The 27282-nt window shown below is 42.8% G+C and overlaps 2 protein-coding genes across 6 annotated transcripts in view; one reads left to right on the top strand and one right to left on the bottom strand.

The window, feature by feature from the left end:
- Positions 1-7707, bottom strand: part of DDI2 (DDI proteasomal shuttling factor 2) — a 43569-nt gene extending 35862 nt beyond the window's left edge. For 2 of the 5 annotated variants that reach the window (XM_086343831.1, XM_086343836.1), the window contains exon 1: positions 7414-7707. In XM_086343831.1, coding sequence (XP_086199957.1) covers positions 7414-7692 — 279 coding nt within the window. In that variant the 5' untranslated portion in view covers positions 7693-7707. Of the gene's footprint in view, positions 1-7101 lie in introns of all 5 variants that reach the window. The other 3 variants (XM_086343829.1, XM_086343834.1, XM_086343835.1) reach the window with 3 other exon arrangements.
- Positions 7708-8077: 370 nt separating this feature from the next.
- The window catches only part of AGMAT (agmatinase (putative)), a 39319-nt gene continuing 20114 nt past the window's right edge, over positions 8078-27282 (top strand). Inside the window, exon 1 of the mRNA XM_086343847.1 lies at positions 8078-8414. The gene's annotated coding sequence lies outside the window, so the exon portion shown is untranslated. The remainder of the gene's footprint in view (positions 8415-27282) is intronic.

Below are 27282 nucleotides of genomic sequence, written 5' to 3'. Positions count from 1 at the left end.
TTAAATCCTCTCCACTTTGGCAAGTCCGAGAGGTTGCAAATAGTAAGTTCTTCCTTCTCTTCAACCATCCTCAAACTTTTATCACTCTTATGTTTATGAGTAGAAGAGAAAAGCGGAAGAAATTCAGAAAGCACAATTAAACACAGATGGAAAAAAGGATCAGGGATGTACAATAATAAAAATATTTGTATGATGTGCAATCAAACACTGAAGAAAGCCTGAGAGCACAAAAACAGATGAAACAACGGGCTGTGAAAAGAACAAGAGATACACAACGGACACACTGATTTTACCATGAAGGAACGTGAAAGCCTACCCTGCATTATGACCTACTCCGTAGAGAGGTATTCAGAATAAACAGAGGCTCTGAATGGTTTTCTCGCTAATGATTCACTTTCCAGGAGGCCACTGGTAAACTGAGGAACCTGCGTTCTGTCCTGACTCTGACGAGGCCCCCATCACTCAACTGGTCTGGGCTTCACATTTTCCATTTGTCAAGCATGTAGCTGGGGCTAGATAATCATACCTACACACAGCTGTCCCTTCCCCGTCTTTCTGCTATACTACCATTTTACAGTGTTTCCTCACATATCCTCATAGCTGTCACAGCAAAACTGCCTGACACAGAACATGAAAAATAGAGGATTTAAACTGGGGGGAAAAAAAAAATCTGCCATATCTGCTTTCAGAATCTGCACTTACATAAGAAATAGAAGAAGAAACTGAATTTAGTTGCTTCCAAAATCAAATACTTCTGGGGTTGAGCCAAAAAAAAAGGATTTGCAGAGTTTGTAGCTTGAATTCTATTTTGTAAGTTCTGTACAGGACTAGAAAAAGTATTGTTAGTTTTTACCCTCACATGCAAAGTTTAAACATGTTACAACAGATCGCAACTGTTATTCTATCAACCTATTCACACTCCCCTACTTAATCAGCACCTTGTGTACTGTGCTCAGTTGCTCAGTGGTGTCCACAGGCCCCAGGCTTCTCCAAGAATACTGGAGTAGGATGCCATTTCCTACTCCAGGGGATCTTCTCCACCCAGGGATCAAACCACGTCTTTCGTCTCCTGCACTGGCAGGTGGATTCTTTACTACTGAGCCACCTGGGAAGCCCACTTAAGCACGCATCTCATAGTAAAAGTACACCACCACAAATCTGAAGTGACAAGTGTCCTGGGTTGAGGTGTGCAGCAAGAAGCATACCAAGAGAAACGTTACGCAGCCAGCTCCAACAGAGGGGCTTCGATTTTGTGAAGCAACCATAATGGAGGTACTAGTGGCCTAAGGCCTATCGGGTAAGAAATTCAATTTTCCAGGGTCAGAAACTCAACTACCAGTGTATTTAGAGACACGTGATCAGTCAGCAGGTTCTAACTGCACTTTTTATAAAAGAACATTTACTTATCTACTCAAAGAAATCAAACTCAGGAGAATCTGAATGCTCCATTCCACAAGATTACTGAATTTTCTTCAGGCTGTAAGTACTCCACGGAAAGCCATATTAAAACAGCAGACAGCTAACACTGGGTGAGCTCCTACCAGAGCCAGCGTCTCACTAGGTTCTCACAGTTTCTCGCTTAATCCTCATATTCTCTTGCCTAAGTCTCACAACCATCTTATGAAACAGACATTAACTGTCCCATTTGATATACCGTTAAGTGACCTGAGGCTCCAAGGCTATTAAGAAAACCGGGACTGGAACCACATCTGCCTGACTTTACAGCCACACTCTGCCCTAGAACCACACACAACTTTCCCAAACAGAAGTCCAACATGGCCTGGTGAATTAGCTGGGTGACCTTTCCAAGGGCTATTAAGCCACCCATCACCACTAAAGGTGGCTCAGTGGTAAACAATCTGCCTGCCAACACAGAGATAAAGGAGATGTGGGTTCGATCCCTTGGTTGGGAAGATCCCCTGAAGGAGGGAATGGCAGCTACTCCAGAATTCTTGCCTGGGAAATCCCATGGACAAAGGAACATGGCGGGCTACAGTCAACGGGGTTGCAAAGAGTTGGACACAACTGAGCGCGTACACACGCACCAGTAAAGGCCTCTACTCACCAGAGGATCAAAACACATCCATTGTCCAATGCACCCCTTGCCCTGAACAGGAAGAAAGGAGCACTGGCAACTCCTCACTCTTTGGATTCCCATTTTACAGTGCCATACATCAATCCATCACTGTTTAGCTAAACAGTTTTTCCTCAGTGGACAACATAATTTAAGAAGCAGGTGGCCTAATCTAACAATAAGAATGTAAGAACCAGGTAGTCACTACCCTCAAACGTGTACATGAAATATGGAAGACTGCTATCTGCTCCAATTTCCTAAAAACACTAGACTGGAGAATGTGGGTAAGGAGCAAACATTCTTCATACTGACAAAGCAGCAGATGTATACCATTCTAGTCCAAGGGCACAGATGAGATAGCAGCTCAGTTGAAATTATAACTGCCACAAAGAACTTTTGTTGTTGTTATTGTTGTTGTTAAAACAGGCTTAAGAATCTAAGAAACAATTATTCTGTAACCAATGTCCCAGAATAAGTCTGAATGATTTTTCAACTTAATATGAGACTCCAGGAGATAAATGGTTTCAAATTTCTACCAGTCAAAACAAGTTTTGATAATGGCACTGGTGATGCTTTCTACCATTCATAATATGCAGCTCAAAGATTATAAGGCTCAAAATTCAAGTTTTGCCATTTATAAGAACATACAACAGGAAAATTTATACAACTACAAGCCTTAATCTCCAAAACTGGCACAACTCTTAGTACTTGCTCCAGCGTAGACACCCTGGAGATTGAATTCTCATCTTAGCCAACATTCAGTGATAGACTAATTAATATGACTCCAGAACCTTTAAGTAGGATGTCAAGGTTCCAGGTCTCTGAATGAGCAACTTCAATCAATCAACAGGTATCATAACAATACATTTCTAGCATTAAGGATCATAAAACAGCCACAAAACCCTTAGAATCAAATTTGAACAGCTTCATAATAGTATCTACTATTAACTGAAAATGCACTATATACCAAGTGATCTACACATACTATCCAATGTTAACAGTCAGCTTGACTTTTACAACGGTTCTGGAAGATAATTTGGCAACAGTTACCAAGAGCCTCTCAAAAATCTGGCAATTTCATATCTAAGAATTTATCCTATATCAGAAATGGGGACAAAGCCTTAAGAATAAAGGTATCCATGGAAATGTTATTCAAAACTGGTTCCACATGCCCCCAATTAAAATGCCCAGCAATGCTGCTACTGCTGCTAAGTCGCTTCAGTCGTGTCCGACTCTGTGTGACCTCATAGACGGCAGCCCACCAGGCTCCCCCGTCCCTGGGATTCTCCAGGCAAGAACACTGGAGTGGGTTGCCATTTCCTTCTCCAATGCATGAAAGTGAAAAGTGAAAGTGAAGTCGCTCAGTCGTGTCCGACCCTCAGCGACCCCATGGACTGCAGCCCACCAGGCTCCTCCATCCATGGGATTTTCCAGGCAAGAGTACTGGAGTGGGGTACCATTGCCTTCTCCAGCCCAGCAATAGGGAAACTATTAAATAAATTGCAATACATCTATATGATGATAAATTATGTGGCCATTAAAATGATAAATTGTGAGGATTTGAATGTTAATGGGAGGAGCTTCCCTGGCATTCTAGTGGTTAAGACCCTGAGCTTCCACTGCAGGGGGCACAGATTCAATTCCTGGTTGTGGAACTAAGACTTCCACACGCTGTGCAGCGCAGTCAAAAAAAAATGAAAGAAAAAAAATTGAAGTGTTACGGGAAAATGTTGACAATGTACTTTGACTAAACAAAGTAAGGGATGAAACTGTTTACTATAGTTCAGGCCACATGTTTAAAAGATATATTTTAACTATAAGAAGAAAAAAGCTTAGGAAAAAATATACTACGATGTAAACTGCAGCTATCTGAGTTATTAGGTAATAAATAATAGTGTTCTTCTTTCTCCTTTTGTGTATGTTACAAGTAATGAACATGTAGTATTTAACAGAAAAGAAATATATGAAAACTACCTGTGAAAACAAGCATGCCAAAATCAGCTACAAAAGCAATTTTCAGTTTCTGTTGGTTTAAAATAGTGTTTTACAAACCACAGAACATGCTGTGTGCAGCTTCATTTCCAGGATCATACAGTTACTGCTATTATTTGGTATTTAAATATGCCTTTCATTTGAGAGTACTTACACACCTTGCACACTTTTTTTTTGTTAACCACATGCCACCTACAGGGGTAAATTATAACAATGTTTCAAAAATGCAAAGATATTAATTGCAAGTGAAGTTAAGTTCCTATAATTGTTTGAAATTTCTCCAGCCAAGTCTGCATCAAAGCATCAAACAGGGCCATGCCTGGCTTCCAAGCCCACACTTGTGTTAAGAGATGGAACATGCCCAGCTTTAATCACATGTAGAGATTGTGTCTATTCTAAATTTGTTATCACTGCATTATAACTATTACAACGACCAGAGCTGTTAAAAATGAACACCTTTTCCCATTGTACCCTCATGTACAATCCATGCCAATCTTGAAAAACTGAAATATAAACCAGTGATCTTTAATGTGGGTCAGACATTCAAGATAGTTCTTCAAGGATGCAGGAAGAAAATAGAAAATATTAGAATTCTCATTTCCATTTTAAGGAAGTTTATCCTTCCTTAAATTCTATCCTGGGCCTGTTTATACTGTACCTAACGTATTACTTCATGTATGTAACTGATGTTTACAGCTATTATATATCCATACATGTAATATACATGCATTTATATTATGCATATACCACTAGTTCATATATATTAATTATATGTATCACAAAGATGAATATTTCAAAACATTTTACTTAGAAGGATAAGTAAGCAAAAATGTTTGCAGACCAGTGGTCTGAAAACACAGTGACAGGAAGAAATAGTCAGGAACAAGAAAAAAAAAAATCCCTTTAGAAACGGCATCAGAAATGGAGGTGAAGGAATGAGAACAGAGAAGGTAAATAAGGACAGTAAAGGTAAAGAGACCAGGAGAACTCTGAGAGGGAGTGGGGGGAGGTGAGAAACAGGGGAGAACCCTGGGAGGTAACGCAGTGGAAGGGAATACGCCAAGGAAGTGAAAATGATATATATGTGTACAAAAACTACAATGATGTTTACTATTATGATTTGGTGAAAGGAAATGACTCAAATGTCTAGGGTGGATCCTGTTCCTGCCTGATGGGCAAGCAACTGAAAGACAACCGACCACCAGACATCCTAAAATAGACACTGTGTTAGGTTACAATGGAGCCAACAGAAGAAACTTGAAAAACAGGAGTTGTTTACTGGCTACTTAAGACAGGCTTAACACCAGTCGGAGCCCAAGTTTCCATATGCTAATTTGGCTTGGGAAGGAAGTAAATGCCAAAACACTGACGATGAATAAGAAAGAATTTGGAGTTAGCCTAAACGTTCAATTAGCAAGGTATTTCAAACCTGCCACGCTGGCAGGACAGTGCGTGCCTTGACCATACAATTAATCGTCTTTGACTCTAACCCTCTCTTTATTTACATTTTTGGCTACAGCGATTTCAAAAAGTGCAGGAATACAGAAATCACAATCTTTGTCTTCTCTCAGGCCCAACAACAAAATCAATTTACATTTTTTTAGTCCACTTACTAACTGGTGATTGTAAGCAGGGTAAAAAGAACAGCCAGAGGGAAGAGAACAACTGAAAAAGCCACCTTAAAAATTCTGAGTTGATTTTCCCTCCCCACTTAAACTGTTGTTTTATAGCTCTGCAGCTGAGGGATTCACAGACAGGAACTGGATCCTGAGTTTTTCTGGATGCCTTTACAGAAGTTCCAAGAAATCCCTTTTACCAATATCTTTGTATATTTTGCCAGAATGTCAATTTGAGTGACATCCTGTGACCCAAAATAAAGTCTTTCCTGATACTCAGCTTATGCCAACATTCTAAAGTTCAAAGTGTAAAGGAATCATACTTACTTCTGAACAAAATATTGACACATTTGTTTACCATAACACAGGGCAGAACAAGCTGTAATGAGGCAAAAGTTTTTGGAACTATTTCATAACTGCAGTAGGAAATCAAGATTTACCTTCTGGGGCCTTGGACAACTTCTATAATTTTACTAATGTTTAGACTATGTCCTTCAAGGTCCACTTATCAATTCAGGATTTAGATGTTTTAGTGTGACGGCCACGGAGTTATAGTCATCAATTCTGTTTGGTGGCAGACCCCACACATTTTCTGAGAAGAAATTACTTTGCTTACTTAAAATGTAGGAGCAGCCGAATTTCTTTCCAGCAGGGTAAGGGAAATGAAACAACCCAGTCACACTGAGGCCCATTTTAAAGCTATTATCCTCAATAAGTACTGAGCTTTGAACTCACCCAGACTCTGAACTGGGATCTAAAAGAAAGGGATCTTGACGCACTACGGGGGAAGAGACCAGAGAAATAGTTCAGGTGAACTAATAATTACTTAAAAAAAAAATTTAACCAGAAACTCATGTGACAGGGAAAAAGAGCATTTCCAAAGGCTTCAAAACAAGACGGTGCAAGTCTCAAACTTTTCCTTTCACTTAGAGCGTAAATTTTTATATTTAAAGGTAAATTAAGTTTACTTAGGCAGGAGCCCTCTCCAAAAAAGCAGGTGAACATTTACCACAGAGACCTAAACTGGTATTTCTGGTTGGGGAAGCAGGATGTATAAACTCTCGCAAACCTACGGCTTCTTCTTAGGTCTGCGATGACACCCCAAACTCAGGAAATTAGAGAAGGGGCCAAAGAGCCAAAAGGTGGTACGCGCCCCACAGTCCACGCGCCTCTTAGGCTGCAGTGGGTGCGTATGCGGTCAGGTTCTTTGCTCCCTCCCCCAGCACCCCACCCCAACCTCGGGGTGTGTGGGGGCAGCTCCCCATTCTAGCTCTCTCCCGGATGCGGGGGTGGGCTGGGAATGGCCACCCTGCTTCCCCTCCACCCCCTCAATTCCTCACCAGCAGCAAAGGGAGGGCGTGAGGCCCCAAGGCGGGAGGGCTAGCTCCGCAGGGAGGCCCCGATCGCTGCTCAGCGTACCTGGCTCTCAGCCGCGGGAATGCCGGACTCGAGCTCACACAGAGCGCGGAAGTTGTGCAGCTCAAAGTCGGCGTCGACCTGGAGGGAAAAGGTCACCTCGGAGAGGTCCCTCCGCACACAGTACACGGTGAGCAGCATGGCCCGGGCCCGACCCAGCTCGGCTCGGCCCGGCCTCGGCGCGGAGCGACGGGGCGGCGGCGGGGCCTGGCTGGTGCTGCAGGCTGACGGCGCGGGTTGCTCGCTCGCCCGCCCGCTCGCTCGCTCCTTCCCTCCCTCACACACGCTCAGTGACTCACTCCCTCCCGCCCTCACCAGCAAGCACGGCCGCCACCACCCGCCTGCGACTCCGTCTGCCTGCCTGCCGGCCTGCCTCCCACCGCTGCCGCCAAGCGCGCCAGCCTCCCGGCGCCCCGCCCCGCCGCAACGCGGATGCCGTAAAGCCTGCCTGGCCCGCTCCGCCTTCGCGACGCAGCGAAGGGGCGGGGCTGGGACGGGAGGCGGGAAGCAGGAAAAGGTTGGAGGGCGTCGTGGGAGGAAAGATGGAAGGATGAGGGCACGGAAAGGGATGAGGAGAAAGGCAAAACTATTCATCGCTTGGCCTAATAAGTCCTGTGGAGGACTCCAAAAATCTCATTTATTCATCCAACAGGCATTTATTGAGTGCTAGTTGGCAAATATCCACGTGGGTACAGAAATGCGTAAAAAGAAAAGCCTTTGCCCTTAAGGAACTCTGAAGCTGATAATGGAGACTGACAACCAAGCAGATAGTTCTAAAACATATTTTCCAACGTAGAAATTGAGGCTCAGGGAGCTTGCTTTTCTTCTTCTGATGATGATTAGGGTTAAAACCAAAATTATTACCCTATCTAGTGTATAGGACCCCAGCTCACTGGCCCCTGGCTTCCTCTGCAGCCCTGCCTCCTGAGCCCCTTCTGCATTCTTCCCTCCTGCCACACTGACTTTCAGTTCCTCCTAGGCTCCGTCTCCCTGCCTCGTGAATAGTTTTCCTTCTATTCACCACGACTGTCTCTCGCTGGCAAATCCGAGCACCACTGCAGTAACTTTATTGGGCACAGCTTAGAATCCACCGGATAAAGTATGTGCTACTTTAATGGCCTATTTAAGGCCACGTAACTGATGAGAAGTAGAAGCCCAAAACATGAGGATGAGTCAGAATACCGAAACAGAAAGAGGAAGACACAATGTATGTAAGATTGGCATCTCCCCATTTACCCCACCACTCCCCAGGGAGTAGGAACACGCTCTTCTATTTTAAAGAAAGGGAAGAGGGATCAAGATAGCTATGGATGCTGGTAAGTGTGGATAGATTGGGGGGTAAGAAAGTAAGCGAAAGACCAACTATAGATGGTTCTCTGTAAAGGAGGAGGACGGTTATCTGTGGAAAATAAAGACAGAAGGTGGAAGAAGTGGGTGGGGTGAAGAAGACTGGTACTTATCAGCTACTGCTGTTTCCATTGTTTCCCCATCTATTTGCCATGAAGTGATGGGACCAGATGCTATGATCTTAGTTTTCTGAATGTTGAGTTTTAAGCCAACTTTTTCAGCTTCATCAAGAGGCTCTTTAGTTCTTCTTCACTTTCTGCCATAAGGGTGGTGAAAGTGAAAATGAAGTCGGTCAGTCGTGTCTGACTCTTTGTGACCCCATGGACTGTAACCTACCAGGCTCCTCCGTCCATGGGATTCTCCAGGCAAGAATACTGGAGTGGGTTGCCATTTCCTTCTCCAGGGGATCTTCCTGACCCAGGGATTGAACCCTGGTCTCCTACCTTGCAGGCAGATGCTTTCACCTCTGAGCCATATCATCTGCATATCTGAGGTTATTGTTATTTCTCCTGGCCATCTTGATTCCAGCTTGTGCTTCATCCAGCCCAGCGTTTCTCATGATGTACTCTGCATATAAGTAAAATAAGCAGGGTGACAATATACAGCCTTGACCTATTCCTTTCCTGATTTGGAACCAGTCTGTTGTTCCATGTCCAGTTCTACCTGTTGCTTCCTGACCTGCATACAGATGTCTCCAGAGACAGGTCAAGTGGTCTGGCATTCCCATCTCTTGAAGAATTTTCCACAGTTTGTTGTGATCCACACAGTCAAAGGCTTTGGCATAGTCAATAAAGCAGAAATAGATGTTTTTCTTGAACTCGCTTCCTTTTTTGATGATCCAATGGATGTTGGCAATTTAATCTCTGGTTCCTCTGCCTTTTCTAAACCCAGCTTGAACATCTGGAAGTTCATGGTTCACGAACTGTTGAAGCCTGACTTGGAAAATTTTGAACATTACTTTGCTAGGGTGTGAGTTGAATGCAATTGTGTGGTAGTTTGAGCATTCTTTGGCATTGCCTTCCTTTGGAATTGAAATGAAAACTGACCTTTTCCAGAAAGTCCTGTGGCCACTGCTGAGTTTCCCAAATTTGCTGGCATATTGAGTGCAGCACTTTCACAGCATCATCTTTTAGGATTTGAAATAGCTCCACTGGAATTCCATAACCTCCACTAGCTTTGTTCATAGTGATGCTTCCTAAGGCCCACTTGACTCCACATTCCAGGATGTCTGGCTCTAGGTGAGTGATCACACCATCGTGATTATCTGAGCCATGAAGATCTTTTTTGTATAATTCTTCTGTGTATTCTTGCCACCTCTTCTTAATATCTTCTGATTCTGTTAGGTCTATACCATTTCTGTCCTTTATTGTGCCCATCTTTACATGAAATGTTCCCTTGGTATCTCTAATTTTCTTGAAGAGATCTCTAGTCTTTCCCATTCTGTTGTTTTCCTCTATTTTTTTGCATTGATTGCTGAGGAAGGCTTTCCTATCTCTCCTTGCTTTTCTTTGGAACTCTGCATTCTAATGGGTATATCTTTCCTTTTCTCCTCTGCCTTTTGCTTCTCTTCTTTTCACAGCTATTTGTAAGGCCTCCTCAGACAGCCAATTTGCCTTTTTGCATTTCCTTTTCTTGGGGATGGTCTTGATCCCTGCCTCCTGTACAATGTCATGAACCTCTGTCCATAGTTCTTCAGGCACTCTATCAGGTCTAATCCCTTGAATCTATTTTTCACTTCCACTGTTTAATCATGGGAGATTTATTCTGGTTATACCCGAATGGTCTAGTGGTTTTCCTTACTTTCTTCAATTTAAATCTGAATTTGGCAATAAGGAGTTCATGACCTGAGTCACAGTCAGCTCCCGGTCTTGTTTTTGCTGACTGTATAGAGCTTCTCCATCTTTGGCTGCAAAGAATATAATCAGTCTGGTTTCGGTGTTGACCATCTGGTGATGTCCATGTGTAGAGTCTTCTCTTTTGTTGTTGGAAGAGGGTGTTTGCTATGACCAGTGCGTTCCCTTGGCAGAACTCTATTAGCCTTTGCCCTGCTTCACTCTGTACTCCAAGGCCAAATTTGCCTGTCACTCCAGGTATTTCTTGACTTCCTACTTTTGCATTCCAGTCCCCTATAATGAAAAGGACATCTTTTTTGGGTGTTAATTCTAGAAGGTCTGGTAGGTCTTCATAGACCCGTTCAGCTTCAGCTTCTTCAGCATTACTGGTAGGGGCATAGACTTGGATTACTGTGATATTGAATGGTTTGCCTTGGAAAGAACAGAAATCATTCTGTCATTTTTGAGATTGCATCCACGTACTGCATTTCGGACTCTTGTTGACTATGATGGCTACTCCATTTCTTCTAAGGGATTCTTGTCCATAGTAGTATATACAATGGTTTTCTGAGTTAAATTCACCCATTCCTGTCAATTTTAGTTTGCTGATTCCTAAAATGTCAATGTTCACTCTTGCCATCTCCTGTTTGACCACTTTCAATTTGCCTTGATTCATGGACCTAAGATTCCAGCTTCCTATGCAATATTGCTCTTTACAGCATTGGACTTGACTTCCATCACCAGTCACACCCATAACTGACTCCATTCTTTTTGGAGTTATTTCTCCACTGATCTCCAGTAGCATATTGGGCACTTACCGACCTGGGGAGTACAAGGGCTAGTATTTCTGCAGACTTTTTGCCTTTCCCTGAGGGTCATGTTATGGCTCACTGCCTCCACTCCGTGCATTTTTTTCTTGTTCAAGCAAGGGCTTGTCCAGAAGTACCCCCTGCAGGTTTTTGCTTACATCTGGTTGGAACTGTGTCACACAGATGCAGGAAAAGGCCAGGAAAATTGAGTGTCTCTGGCCAATCGCTCTGACTCAGGGTCCTTCCTTGTGGTGCTCTCTCTGTTCAGCCAAGATAGATTCCAGCAAGGAGGATTTTGGGAGTTTGATAGGACATGTGGTGTCTCCTTTTGACCTTTCCCGAGTTCTTCCAGTTGGTGGTGCCTTGTTAGTTCTGTGTTCCTTACCTCATGGACTGTAGCTTGCCAAGCACTTCTGTTCATGGGGATTCTCCAGGTAGGAATACTAGAGTGGGTTGCCATGCCCTCCTCCAGGGGATCTTCCCAACCCAGGGATCAAACCCAGGTCTCCCACATTGAAGGCAGTTTCTTTACCTTTTGAGCCACCAGGGAAGGCTCCTTACTAGGACCTCCTGTTATAAAACAACTCATGCAAATTATTACTACGGTGCCTGGACAGGGTGGGCAGTTTCAATCCAGTGTTCCCTGTAACATCTCTACCGGCTCCAAGTGTAACCAGTATCCTGATTTTTAACAACATAGTTTTAGTTTGCTTGTTTTTCTACCACAAGTAAGTGGACTCACACAGCATGTAGTCTTGGGTGTGCCTTTCACGCAGCATTAAGTGGGTTTTGTCCACATCATTGCATATAATTATAGCTTGTACATTCTCATTGCTGTATAACATTTTGTTTGAGGACTATACCACCATTTATCCATTCTGTGACTGATGGGCATTTGAGTGGGTACATTTATCCCTGAACCATTTTGTTCTTCAAAATTTGCAACCGAAAGAATCCTAACCAATATAAGCCCACAGCTTTTCACCAATTAGCTCCTTTCCCTCTTGGGTCTCACCCCTTTTGGACTCTGCTCAGTTGTCCCCTGGAATCTGACTCCTCCCACTTCTCTCACTCTGCTCTTTGAGATGGACTTTGCACCTCTGCTACTTGTGCCTGAAAATAGCTTCATACATCTCTGGTTCTGAATTCTAAGGTAGGATGGAGTAGTGTGGACAAGGCCTAGACAAGCAGGGCTACCAAGAAGTCCCATGATCATTGCTGTGAGTCAGTTCAGTTCAGTTCAGTCGCTCAGTCATGTCCGACTCTTTGCGACCCCATGAATCACAGCACTCCAGGTCTCCCTGTCCATCACCAACTCCCGGAGTTCACCCAGACTCACGTCCATCGAGTCAGTGATGCCATCCAGCCATCTCATCCTCTGTCGTCCCCTTTTCCTCCTGCCCCCAATCCCTCCCAGCATCAGAGTCTTTTCCAATGAGTCAACTCTTCGCATGAGGTGGCCAAAGTACTGGAGTTTCAGCTTTAGCATCATTCCTTCCAAAGAAATCCCAGGGCTGATCTCCTTCAGAATGGACTGGTTGGATGTCCTTGCAGTCCAAGGGACTCTCAAGAGTCTTCTCCAACACCACAGTTCAAAAGCATCAATTCTTCGGCACTCAGCCTTCTTCACAGTCCAACTCCCACATCCATACATGACCACAGGAAAAACCATAGCCTTGATTAGATGAACCTTTAGACCCTTGCAAATGATTGAAACTTACCAAATGCTCATTTTGTGCCAGACACTCGTCTAAGTGTGCTATGTGGGTTGAGTCATTTAATCCTCACAAAAATCCTTTGAGGTATTACCTCCATTTTACAAATGAAGAAACTGAGGCAGAGAGAGGACAGTCACTTGCCCAAGTACACACAAATAGTAAATGGCTGCTCCAAAGCCAGGCAATCTGATTTGGGTAATCAGTGTTTTTTTGAACTGAACTGATGGAGACCATTTTTAAAGTCTTTATTAAATTTGTTACAATATTGCTTCTGTTTTATGTTTTGGTTTTCTGGCTGTGAGGCATGTGGGATCTTAGCTCCCTCACCAGGGATCAAACCCATACTCTCGGCATTGGAAGGCCAAGTCTTAATCACTGGATCACCAGGGAAGGCTGCAGTCCACAGTTTTAACCATTATTTTTTACACTGCTGCTTGTGAGACCTCTTTTTATCATTCTAAAAGCCCTCAGAGAGGACTTCCCTGGTGGTCCAGTGATTCAGTTCAGTTCAGTCGCTCAGTCGTGTCCAACTCTTTGGGACACCATGGACTGCAGCACGCCAGGCCTCCCTGTCCATCACCAACTCCCGGAGTTCACTCAAACTCATGTCCACTGAGTCGGTGATGCCATCCAACCATCTCAGCCTCTGTCATCCCCTTCTCCTCCTGCCTTCACTCTTTCCCAGCATCAGGGTCCAGTGATTAAGACTCCTCATTCCCAATGCAGGGGACCCAGGTTAGATCCCTGGTCAGGGAACTAGATCCCATATGCCACAACTAAGACCCTGCAGAGACAAATAAATAAATATTATTTTTTTTAAAAGCCCTCAGAGAAAGGAACAATTAGTATTCATTCTCACTTCGTGGATAAGGAAGAAACAGGTATGGGAATTTTAAATAACTTACCCAAGTTCTCTCAGCTAGTGAGTGGCAGATTCTCCAAACTGGAAGAAACTTGAAGAATGAAAACAACTTGAATAGAACACAAACGCTGTACCTGTACTTTAAAGGTGGGGACACCTTGCTGTCCTCCAAAACCCTGACTTTCCTCACTGTTTTGTCACTGCCAGCAAGTTGCTGTTTATGACTATTGAATAGATTCTTGCCTAATTCTTCTCTCCTAGAAATAACAAATCAGTAAAGGTATCTACCTTAGTTGATTTTTGAAATTCCACACAATAGGGATTAAATCTCCCAAGTACTGTAAGTACCGGAGAAGGCGATGGCACCCCACTCCAGTACTCTTGCCTGGAAAATCCCATGGATGGAGGAGCCTGGTAGGCTACAGTCCACGGGGTCTCGAAGAGTCGGACATGACTGAGAGACTTCACTTTCACTTTTCACCTTCATGCATTGGAGAAGGAAATGGCAGCCCACTCCAGTGTTCTTGCCTGGAGAATCCCAGGGACAGGGGAGCCTGGTGGGCTGCCGTCTATGGCATGCCATCTATGGGGTCAGAGTCGGACACGACTGAAGCGACGTAGCAGCAGCAGCAACTGTAAGTACTTTTTCAATAGTTGTGGGTGCCTTTTTTTTTTGGCTTAAACATTGGAAAAGACCCTGAAATGCCAATACTTTGGCTACTTGATGCGAAGAGCTGACTGATTGGAAAAGACCCTGATGCTGGGAAAGATCGAAGGCAAGAGGAGAAGCGGGGGACAGAGGATGAGATGGTTGGATGGTATCACTGACTTGATGGACATGAGTTTGAGCAATCTCTAGGAGTTGGTGATGGACAGGGAAGCCTGGCACGCTGCAGTCCATGGGGTTACAAAGAGTTGGACATGACTGTGCAACTGAACTGAACATTTAATTCTCATAGCTCTGGAGGTTGGGAAGACCAAGATCAAGGTGCTGACAAACTTGGTGTCTGGTGAGGGTGGTTGCATTTAAAAAAAAAAAATAAAGCTCTTTAAAACTTACCCTCCTGGGACTTCCCTGATAGTCCAGTCGCTAAGACTCTTGCTCCCAATGAAGGGGGCCCAGGTTCAACTAAATCCCACATGCTGCATCTAAGACTCAGAGCAGCCAATTAGATAAACAATGAATTAATTTAAAAACAAACCCCAAAATAACCTTACTGTCCTTATCAGCTCCTGGCTGCTCAGAGAGGCCTGTCTTGCCTTATTTTTCCTGGCATGTTAGCTGATAGCAGATGGTGGTGCTCCATTCTACTCATTTTACATTAGCACAAAACCTGTTTCGGTTTCCTGTTTCTTAGGCTGGGATCATGTGCATATGTATAATGCAATGCCTCCTTCCTTTCCCACTTATCTTTCCTAAAATCTGATAGCGTTTCCAGTCCCACTACATTCTAGGTCAACTCTTCCTCCTTTCTGATGCACCTTGTACTCACTGGGCTATCAAAACATTTCAGGTAATTATGGCTGTAATTTCAAGCACCATAATTTGCCTACTCAGAGGTTTGGATCTAGAGATCAATATGTACTTTGATTACCAGATTCAGCCCTGGGCAAAGCCACAAAATAGGCCAAAGTTTGTCCTTGGCAAGCTCAACTTTATACTCCTTCCTTGGCTCCTGAATGTTCTCCCCAATTGTTTCTCTTACTTCTCACGTGTTCTTGCTTTCTTCACTTGCCTTTTCAAAACTTGCTCTTAAGAAAGGATTTAGGATTTAGACCAATTCTCACTAACGTAGTAGTGACAGCAGAAACTCAAAATAATCTCTCTTAGGCTATTTGCATTTTAACCAGGGGTAAGTTGTTAGCTGCAGATTTCTCAGCTTCAGGAAACTTGTTGGGGAAGGTCAATTTTCCCAAGAGCCTTCTGGATTGACACAAATCTACTTTACATACTCTGTTGACAGATGAGCTGGGCCTTGCTCATCTATCCTTGATATATCTAGTTCAGTACTCACTTTGGCAGTTAAACTACTTTTTTCTATTTTTCCTTCCTCTTCAAGAAACTCTTGGTTTTACAGGAAAAACGTGAGTATCTTTCTTCTTAGGACACCACATTAAAATTGTGGAGGAATCCTAGGTGTCATGGCTAAGAGTGTAGAGCCAACTGTCAGATACGAAGTTGATACAAAGCATTCTGAGGGTGGGCACTGCCAATGTCAGAATAGTTGCAACACTGTGGATATGTTCCAAAGTCCTTTAGCCATCAAAGCAGCCTTGATCCACTCAGCATAATCAGTAGTAGAACCTTACTGGACATAAACTGTTTATTCATTTCTGCAGCAAAGGATTATTAACACCTACTGCATGCCAGACATTGTTCTAGGAACTAGTGGTGGTACAGCAGGGAACAAGATGAAGTGCACATTCACATGTAGCTTACATTCAGTAGAGGGTAGCAGACAACATATAGAATGTGTAAAGTGGTGATAAGTACTACAGACAACAAAAAAAGCTAGCAGTGAATAGGGAGAATTGGGGAGGGAATGGGGAGTTGGGGCACACTTTGCTACTTTACACAGGCTTTCTGGTCACAGAAAGTCGGTCTTATAAGGTGACATCTGAGCAGATGAATTAAGTGAAAGCATACATCATGTGGACACCTGTGTCATTCAGCTAAGGTAATAGGAAGTGTAAAGACCTAAACACAGAGGCATACTTGCCCTGTTCAAGAAACATGAGGAATAGCACTTTTGGAGGTGCCTTCCCAAGAAGGGATCCAAGAAGTGGATAGGAGCACAAGGGACCAGATCATGTGATAGGTAATTGAAAGGACTTTGGCTTTTGTTTTTTAAATTTTTCACTTATTTTTATTTACTTGGCTGTTTTGCTGAAAGTTTTAGTTTTAAGTTTGAAGGATTTATCATTACACACAATAAAAAATTTCAATCTTTATAATAGAGGATTACTTGGCTTAATTTCAATATAGTCATTAAAAGAAGAGAAACAAAAAAAAAATAAATAAAAGAAGAGAAACAGGAACAATAGAAACAAGTAACAGCACATATATCACCAAATTGAGCTGACCAACATCCATACTTGAACAGCACTAGGAAGTCCCTCCTTAATGGCAATCTGGAGTCCCAGCTGGGAAAAGGTCCCAGGCAGGACATGTTGTGACATGTCCACTCCATGGATGAGACCTCAAACTGCAGTTTGGAGGGGCTCCTTCTTATAATCCCAGGCCACAAAATGATATCATCATCAGTTTGTGCACAAAAATGCAACTCTGGTTTTACTTTAACTCTTTCACAATGCTGTTTGTTTCACCTTGTGAGTCACTAGATTTTCCAGACAATTCCAAGACCCATTCCTTTTTTAAAAATCTAAAGCCACCTGACTTGCTGTGCTTACAAGCAGACATGGAATCTGGTCAGTATCAAGGCAGGCCAAAGACCTGCTTTCCTGCTTCTGAAGCCTGAAAGAGATTTCATTTTAATTTCCCTAACAGGGTCTTAGTTGTAGCATGTGGGATATTTTGTTACAGCATTTAAACGTTCCATTGAGGCATGTGGGATCTAGTTTCCTGACAGGGATTGAACTCAGGCCCCTGCATTGGGAGTTTGGAGTCTTCCTCACTAGACCACCAAGGAAAGCCCAAAAAGGACTTTGGCTTTTTACTGACTGAAACATGAAGCCACTGGAGCTTGTTTGGCAAAGAAGTGACATGTTGTGACATGCATGTTAAAAAAAATCACTTTGGCTGACGTGTGAAGGAATGCAAGAGTAGACAAGTTAGAAAGCTATTGCAATAACTCAAGTGAAACATCATAGGGGATCTGACCAGGGTGGTAGCTGTGAAGGTAGGGGAAAGTGGAGATAATCAGATTCTAAATTCATTTTGAAGGTAAAGCCAACAGGACTTGATGATGCATTGGATAGGGGGTATGAAAGAAGACTCAAAAGACTACAGTATGTAAAGTAGGTAAAGTACTTTAAAGCCCTCTGCTTGCTAGAGGCAAATTTATTACAATGAAAGGATAGCCAACAACCTCCTGGGCAGTTTTTAAAAAGAAGACCTGGGCCATCCCTGTTATTTTCTCAAGTCCCTTTCATAATCAACGTTTTTGTTTTGTTTTGCCAGGCCTCACTGGCCTTTGGAAGGGGTGGAGAAGGTGGAGTGGGGGGGGGGGCGGGGCTGGGAAAAGGCTGTCCACACATCCTGATCTGCATGCCGGGGACTTAACACTTCATGAACTGACGTGTGGATAACTAGGTTCAATCTCCTCACTCACGAAAAGCTGATTTAGTTCTCTAAACTCACAAGGTAATTCTACCTTTTCAATAACTACTTCGGCAAGACAATCTCCCCAACCCCGCCGCCCCCTTCCAAAAAAATACTCTCCTTGCCCCAGATGCAGTATCTCTTTCAACCAGAATTGAATATGCTTTCCAGTTCAATATCCTTTATGTCCCTAATTTTCAGCCCTTATTTATCAAGAAACTTCTTGCCATCCTAACATTTGCTGGTCTTAAACCAGTTGGTCAGAACTTTGTGTTTCAGAAGGCAGATTTCAGCCATCTAACGAACCTAAGAGGAAACGCTCCTGCACGACCAAACTAGCCTAACGCAGGTAATTTAGAACCGTTTCATCGCTCTACTACAGAAAAGGCTCAACTGGTGGTTGCGTTTCTCTTCGGTCAGGGCAGTCAAAGCCAGGATGTCCTACAAGACCAGGGCTAAAACCCCAGGAGACTCCTCTGCTGCCGCCATCTCCACGCCCGCCGTCCCAGAGCCCAGCAAAAGGCGCCGGCGCCGCATCACGTGCCTGCAGCGTAATCTCCCAGTGGCCAGTGGTGCCTCATTACATGACTCGCCCGACCAATGCTTGGCGTCCGCGCTCCAGGCTCCTCGTTGCTAGGTGACCTCAGCCAGGGCTGGTTTGCAGTGCTTGGCTGGTAGCGGTGGAAACTTCAGACCCGGCTCAGTCTCTTCGCCGCGCCAGTCCCTGCGAGGGTCTTTTGCTACGGATGCTTTCTCTCCGGCGGGAGCCTAAATGGCGCCCCCCGCCCCCCACCTCCTTCCGCTTTCGAGGCTTGAACCCAGGCGTCCGAATATCCGCTATCAAGCGGGCTCCGGTTCCTTAGGGCTCGGTGCCCCCTCGGCTAAGAGAACCGGCGCAGACTCTAGTTCCAGCAAGGGTGTGACTGAGGCAGTGACTAGCTGAGAGACTAGTGCCTGGTCGTTGTCTAAGGCGTGGCTTCCTGCAGCTTTCTTTGTGGCTTATGTGAAGATTTAGGCTTGTTGCTTTGGCCAGAAAAGGGAAATTGGAACTTTGTGTGCTCTGCTTCCCTGAAATGATTGTTTCTTGAGTACTTGTGGAGTGAAGGATAACAGATTTCGATTTTTTAAAAAGTGTGTTTGTGTGTATGAAAGTGAAAGTTACTCAGTCGTGTCTGACTCTTTGCGAACTCATGGACTGTATAGTCCGTGGAATTCTCCAGGCCAGAATACTGGAGTGGGTAGTCTTTCCTTTCTCCAAGGGATCTTGCCAACCAGGTGATCGAACCCAGGTCTTCCGCTTTGCGGGCAGATGCTTTACCAGCTGAGCCACAAGGGAAGCTCCAAAATGCTGGAGTGGGTAGCCTATTATCCCTTTTCTAGCGGGTCATCCCGACCCAGGAATCCAACCGGGGTCTCCTGCATTGCAGGCAGATTCTTTACCAACTGAGGTATCAGGGAAGCCCATATATATATTTTTTTGACTTTTGACTTGAATATGTCAAAATTTTCAAGTTTATATGTCTAACTTTTATTTTAAAAAAGAATCTCTTGCCTTTGAGATTTCTGATAACACTGGCAGTCTTTTTGCTGTTCAGCATTTTAATCCAGAAATACTGTGGTGTGCTTGGAATTTGTATATACCTCACTGCACGACTGAGCGACTTCACTTCACTTCACTGCTTATTAGAAAGTTTGATGTTTTGTGCGCTCACTCAGTTGTATCTGATTCTTTGTGACATGGACTGTTGCTCAGCAGGCTTCTCTGTGCATGGAATTCTCCAGGCGAGAATGCTGGAGTGGGTTGCCTTTTCCTCCTCCAGGGGATCTTCCTGACCCAGGAATTGAACCCATGTCTCCTGTGTGACATGGGTTCAATCAAGTGAACCCCTGTCTCCTACATCTCCTGCACTGAAGGCGGATTCTTCACCGCTGAGCCATTGGGGAATATTTTTTTTTGATATTTCATATTAGGTACAGATGATATGTATATATGATATCTCATATATACCTAATATGAATGAAATAACTAAAATTCAGTCCATATATAAATTAGGTTGATATTTCATATGTACCTAGTTTATATGTACCTAATTTATATTTGCACTTGGCTTCACTTATTTCATTCTAATCATCCACTTGTGGAATAAGATGGGGAGATTTCGCTAACCTTTTTTTTCTTTTTTGTCATGCCTAAGGAAAAATGACCAGAAAAACTATTTGTCAGACATCAGTCCTTCTCAAGGTTGAATGTGTATAGAAACCATTTTGGGGATCTTGTTAAAATGCATAGAGTGAAGCTTCAGGTCTGCAGCAGGGCCTGAGAGTTTTTGCATGTCCTGAAAGCTCCCAAGTGCAGAGGATGCTGTTGGCCTGATGCACAGTTTGAATAGTAATGGTCTTGCTACTGCTATTGCTAAGTCACTTCAGTCGTGTCCGACTCTGTGTGACCCCATAGACGGCAGCCCACCAGGCTCCCCTGTCCCTGGGATTCTCCAGGCAAGAACACTGGAGTGGGTTGCTATTTCCTTCTCCAATGCATGAAAGTGAAAAGTGAAAGTGAAGTCGTTCAGTCGTGTCCGACTCTTAGCGACCCCATGGACTGCAGCCTACCAGGCTCCCCATCCATGGGATTTTCCAGGCAAGAGTACTGGAGTGGGGTGCCATTGCCTTCTCTGAGTAATGGTCTTAGGTAATTGCTATTTCTAGTTACTGGCACAATTGCCTCCTTTCTGTATCTGATTTTATGCCAAAGCAACAATTTCATAACATTTGTGAGCTTTCAGTTACATATGAAGAGAAAATCGTAGGATGGAAATGACCAATAGCAGACAGTCTACATGGAATCTCCATTCAGTACTCATTTCAGGTATTTTCTTAGTTTGACCTTCCAAGGATTTAAAAACTTTTCGTTGTTAAAAAGACTTTTAAATAGAGAAGGTGAAATTTCTTCTGGCATGGAAGGACGTCCCATTGACTCACCAAGCATTCCCAGTCCTTTGTTTCTGTTAAAAGCTTCATCAGATTAGAGCACATCTGCAGTTCTGAACAGAGACACTAAGCAGTAAAGACTAGCCAGTTAATGCTTCAGTTAAAAGTGAAGAAACTTTAAATGGTATAGGAGCAATTAGATATCCAGGAACGCAACACAATGATTTATAGAACTGATGGGGCTTCATATGTGTGAAAATTAATGAAAATCATATTGTCACTAATGAAAGATTTGAATGTCCCAAGTAGGTTCTTTGACTCAGGTTTTGGTGCTGTGGTTTCCGTAACGTTTTCTGTGCTTGGGGTTTATTGAGCTGGAAAATTTTTGACCAGTCTTTCTTCATATACTTCTCTGACCATGTCTCTCCTTTGAAGTCTCCCAAGTACACATGTATTAATTAGGCTACTGCAATTTGTCCTATAGCTTAATGATGTTCTGTCCTTTTTTAAAATTTTTTTCTTTATTTCATCAAACTTGTTTTCAAATTTACTAATTTTTTTTGGGGGGGGAGCAATGTTTAATCACCATTAATCCTATTCAGTGTGATCTTAATCTGAGAATCGTAGTTTTCCCAAAGCATGATGACTAAAGTACCTTGTTTACCCAGAGGAGATCTCTCCACATTGTGCTAAAGTACTCTGCCTCGTTGAACAGTTTTATTGGCAACTTGGATGAAGTCAAGGAGAGCAAGCTTATTAAATGTTTAGCTGACACAGAATGAGGAGATTGCACTGAGTCAGCTGATAGGAACAAGTTTCACAGAGATAGAGACAGGTTAGAATGATGAATTGAAATGAACAAGATGAAATATAGACCCCATCGTTAAGTTTCAAAGAGTTTGATGCACCAAATAAGAGAGGTATGAGTTCATGGATGAAAAATGATCAGATCAGATCAGATCTGTTACTCAGTCGTGTCCGACTCTTTGCGACCCCATGAATCACAGCACCCCAGGCCTCCCTGTCCATCACCAACTCCCGGAGTTCACTCAGACTCACGTCCATCGAGTCAGTGATGCCATCTAGCCATCTCATCCTCTGTCGTCCCCTTCTCCTCCTGCCCCCAATCCCTCGCAGCATCAGAGTCTTTTCCAATGAGTCAACTCTTCACATGAGGTGGCCAAAGTACTGGAGTTTCAGCTTTAGCATCAGTCCTTCCAAAGAAATCCCAGGTCTCTTCTCCTTCAGAATGGACTGGTTGGATCTCCTTGCAGTCCAAGGGACTCTCAAGAGTCTTCTCCAACACCACAGTTCAAAAGCATCAATTCTTCAGCACTCAGCCTTCTTCACAGTCCAACTCTCACATCCATACGTGACCACAGGAAAAACCATAGCCTTGACTAGACGAACCTTTGTTGGCAAAGTAATGTCTCTGCTTTTGAATATGCTATCTAGGTTGGTCATACTTTCCTTCCAAGGAGTAAGCGTCTTTTAATTTCATGGCTGCAGTCACCATCTGTAGTGATTTTGGAGCCCAGAAAAATAAAGTCTGACACTGTTTCCACTGTTTCCCCATCTATTTCCCATGAAGTGGTGGGACCGGATGCCATGATCTTTGTTTTCTGAATGTTGAGCTTTAAGCCAACTTTTTCACTCTCCACTTTCACTTTCATCAAGAGGCTTTTGAGTTCCTCTTCACTTTCTGCCATAAGGGTGGTGTCATCTGCATATCTGAGGTTATTGATATTTTTCCCAGCAATCTTGATTCCAGCTTGTGGTTTTTCCAGTCCAGCGTTTCTCATGATGTACTCTGCATATAAGTTAAATAAACAGGGTGACAAAATACAGCCTTGACGTACTCCTTTTCCTATATGGAACCAGTCTGTTGTTCCATGTCCAGTTCTAACTGTTGCTTCCTGACCTGCATACAGATTTCTCAAGAGGCAGATCAGGTGGTCTGGTATTCCCATCTCTTTCAGAATTTTCCACAGTTTATTGTGATCCACACAGTCAAAGGCTTTGGCATAGTCAATAAAGCAGAAATAGATGTTTTTCTGGAACTCTCTTGCTTTTTCCATGATCCAGCGGATGTTGGCAATTTGATCTCTGGTTCCTCTGCCTTTTCTAAAACCAGCTTGAACATCAGGAAGTTCACCGTTCACATATTGCTGAAGCCTGGCTTGGAGAATTTTGAGCATTACTTTACTAGCGTGTGAGATGAGTGCAATTGTGTGGTAGTTTGAGCATTCTTTGGCATTGCCTTTCTTTGGGATTGGAATGAAAACTGACCTTTTCCAGTCCTGTGGCCACTGCTGAGTTTCCCAAATTTGCTGGCATATTGAGTGCAGCACTTTCACAGCATCATCTCTCAGGATTTGGAATAGCTCAACTGAAATTCCATCACCTCCACTAGCTTTGTTCGTAGTGATGCTTTCTAAGGCCCACTTGACTTCACATTCCAGGATGTCTGGCTCGAGGTGAGTGATCACACCATCGTGATTATCTGGGTCGTGAAGATCTTTTTTGTACAGTTCTTCTGTGTATTCTTGCCACCTCTTCTTAATATCTTCTGCTTCTGTTAGGTCCATACCATTTCTGTCCTTTATCGAGCTCATCTTTGCGTGAAATGTTCCTTTGGTATCTCTGATTTTCTTGAAGAGATCCCTAGTCTTTCCCATTCTGTTGTTTTCCTCTATTTCTTTGCAGTGATAGCTGAAGAAGGCTTTCTTATCTCTTCTCGCTATTCTTTGGAACTCTGCATTCAGATGTTTATATCTTTCCTTTTCTTCTTTGCTTTTCGCTTCTCTTCTTTTCACAGCTATTTGTAAGGCCTCCCCAGACAGCCATTTTGCTTTTTTGCATTTCTTTTCTATGGGAATGGTCTTGATCCCTGTCTCCTGTACAATGTCACGAACCTCATTCCATAGTTCATCAGGTGATTTTTTGGTTGATTGCACACTCAATATAGATCACTACCATGACATATTTGTTAGAAAAGGGAGACAGAAAAGTTTTTGCATTTTATATTGTATATATAAATCATCCAAAATAAAGGAGATAATTATTCCTCCCCTGTAAATTTTTCATCTCTAAAAGTTCAATTATAATCTTTTTATAGCTCTCATGACTCTACTCATACTTACCATTTTGAACATATGAAATACAGCTCTGATAACAATTTTAATGTCTTTGCTGCTAATTCTAACATCTGTGTCATCTCTGAGTCAGTTTTTACTGATTGTCTCCTCATTATAGATCACATTCTCCTGTCCCTGCATACTTGATACTTGTTGGGATGCTAGATATTGTACGTTTTACCTAGTTCAGTGCTAGATACATTGAGTTGGCCAGAACGTTCGTTTAGTAAGATCTTATGGGAAAAAACCTGGACTGATCTTAGTTCCCCAGCCAAGGATCCAACCCACGCCCCCTGCAGTGCAAGTGCAGTGTCCTAACCACTGGACTGCCAGCCAGGGAATTCCCAGTGCTGGATATTTTTGTATTCCTATACAACTTGAACTTTGTTCTGGGGTGTAGTTATTTTAGAAATAGTTTCTTTTGGGTTTTGCTTTTAAGATTTGTTAGACAGGCACAGAGCAGTGTTAACTCTGGGACTGATTATTCCCCTGAGGCAAGACCTCCAGTGACCTATAAATTATGATTTTTTTTCTTTTAGTTTTCTGGCAGTGCCATGCAACTTGTAGGATCTTAGCTCCCCAACCAGGGATCAAACCCAGGATCCAGCAGAGAAGGCCCCAAGTCCTAACCACTGGGCCACCAGGGAATTTCCATAATTATGATTTTTTCTAGTCTGGTTAGTGGGAATGGGCACTATTCCCAGCTGGCTGTAAGAGTTAGGCACCTTTCCCTCCAATCCTTTCAAGTGGTTCTTTTCCCAGCCTTAGGTAATTTTCTTAACGTACAGGTACTAAGCAGTATCTGGGTGAACACTGGAAGAAATCTCGGGTTCTCTCTCTCTCTGAACTGCTCCCCCTTCTCTGTTACTCTGTCCCATGCAGTCCCTAGACTCAGGTCTGTATGCCTGACTCAGGACTTCTCTGAGCTCTGCCTCAGTTTTCCTTTGCTGTTCTGTAGCCTGGAAACTCAGGCAGTGCTGGGGTAGTACCAGGGCTCATCTCATTTATTCCTTTTTTGGGGAGTACTGTCCTTTGTGGTCTGATGTCCAGTGTATTTAAAAAAGCCATTGCTTCATAGTTTATTTCTCTTTTGGTTGTTGTAGCTGGGACTCTAAGTCTGGTCCCTGTTTCTCCATCCTGATTTCTGGAAATGTAAGTCCAAATATCACACTAATTTTATCACTTTTATCACTCAAACCCATTAAATACTAAAATTCTTAACTTGCATAATGTTGAACTCACATCCAGTTGATTCCAGGAGAGGACAACTATTCTCTTGTTTTTATATTCCTACAGACTTAACCAATAGCCTGGCACTTGGCTGACACTCAGTAAAAGCTGGAGTGGATGAATAAACTATTTTGAGCAAACAGCTGTCCATCAGCTTATGGTGTATTCTTCCAACATTTGTTGATGGGCTTTTGCAATTTTCTTCTTGCCTGCCAGTAGCAAATGAAAGCTAGGCAAAATGGAAATTTCTGGGACTTGTTATTTATGATTGTAATTATCTGCAAAAATGTGCCCTTTAAAAAGCTTATTAACAGGCATGAGGGAAGTTTTGGGGGTGATGAAAGTGTTCTAGATCTGGGTTGTAGTATGGTTTGCACAAGTTTATAGAATAAATAATTGATTTATACACTTAAAGATAGATGAATTTTTTGGCACATAAATTACACCTAAGTAAAAAATTAAAAAAAAACTTATCTTGACGATTTCCAAGACATTTTAAAGTTAAAAAAGGAAGTTGCCAACTACTTTATATAAGCTAAATCGTTTTGATAGTTTCGAAAGCCTAATATGCACTGAAAGATAACCTTGATTGGGTAGGGTAGACTATAGTGGACTTTTATTTTGTACCACACACATTCCTTTTGTGTTAAGAAAAAAAGATTTTAAAAGGAAGATTGCATTTTTTTTCATTAGAGAATCAAGTAAAGGGCAAAAGAAAAAACATTTGACTCATCCACAAGGCAGTGGAGGCTGTAAGATTAGAAATCAGAAAGCCTGATTCTAATTCTTGTTCTGTTTTTTGAACTCCAGGCTAGGACAATTTTGGGGGGTGGGGGGAGGGGAGAGATGCTACATACAAGGCTTGTGGGATCTTAGTTCCCCAACCAGGGATCAAACCCAGGACAGCAGTGAAAGCACCAAGTCTTAACCACTGGACCACCAGAGAATTCCCTAGGACAGATTATTAGCCACTGGCTATTGTTCCAGAAGAGAGGAGTAATTGGCATTAAATTTTTTTCTATTGTTTGAAAGGAGGATAGAGACACTTTTTATTTTATTTTTTTAATTTTTATTGGAGTATAGTTGCTTTACAAGTGTTGTGTTAGTTTCTACTGTACAGAAAGTGAAACAGCTATATGTATGTGTGAGCGTGTGTGTTAGTTGCAACCCATTCCAGTATCCTTGCCTGGAAGATCCCATGGACAGAGGAGTGTGGCAGGCTACAGTTCAGTGGGTCACAAAGAGTCAGACACGACTGAACGACTAACACACACATTGTTCCAGAAACTAAGTTTAAGTAATGAAGTGAATATTTGGAGTCTGGATCTTAAGTGTCAAAAGTGGAGCTCTGAAACAAGCCCCATTCCAAGCTATGGAAATAATGTCAATACAGGGGAATCCTTTTATCCTCTGAGCTATCCAATAAATGATGAAACACCCTCCCTCTCAACTACTCTGACTGAAACCTTTGACATATAAGATCATCTCTAATTTAGGATCCTAGGGAGGAAGTTGCTTTGTAATATACAGTGACATCACTGACTTACCACCTCACTTTCCTTATCAAATATAAAGTAATATATCTTATTTATTTTATAGAATAATAGGAAGGACAAGTGAGATAAAATATATCACATGTTGAATTCAGAAGGAAATTAGGATGTAAAAGCAAGTCATCATGAAACAGAATACTTTATCATAACACTGATTTTGTATCATACATGCTTTATTTGTATGAGATCTCATCTGAACTTCAAGCATTGATCTTGATCCTCCAAACACATATATGAGGATGTTCTCCTGGGGTGAGTTACCTGGCATGAGTTGGTTCATACATTTGTCTAAACAGCATTTTCCCATGTGTCCTAGAGCTCTGTGTCACTTTAGAACCTCAATTTTAAGCTATAGTCCCTTTGGTTGTTGTTCAGCCCCTAAGTCATGTCCAACTCTTTGTGACACCATGGAATACAGCACACTGGGTTACCCTTGTCCTTCACTATCTCCCAGAGTTTGCTGAAACTCTTATCCATTGAGTCCGT

Source organism: Bos grunniens, chromosome 16 (assembly GCF_055505025.1).
Source record: "Bos grunniens cultivar Pamir isolate PY7600 chromosome 16, Bosgru_T2T1.0, whole genome shotgun sequence".
Lineage (NCBI taxonomy): Eukaryota > Metazoa > Chordata > Mammalia > Artiodactyla > Bovidae > Bos > Bos grunniens.
This window is presented reverse-complemented; position numbering and strand designations above follow the sequence as displayed.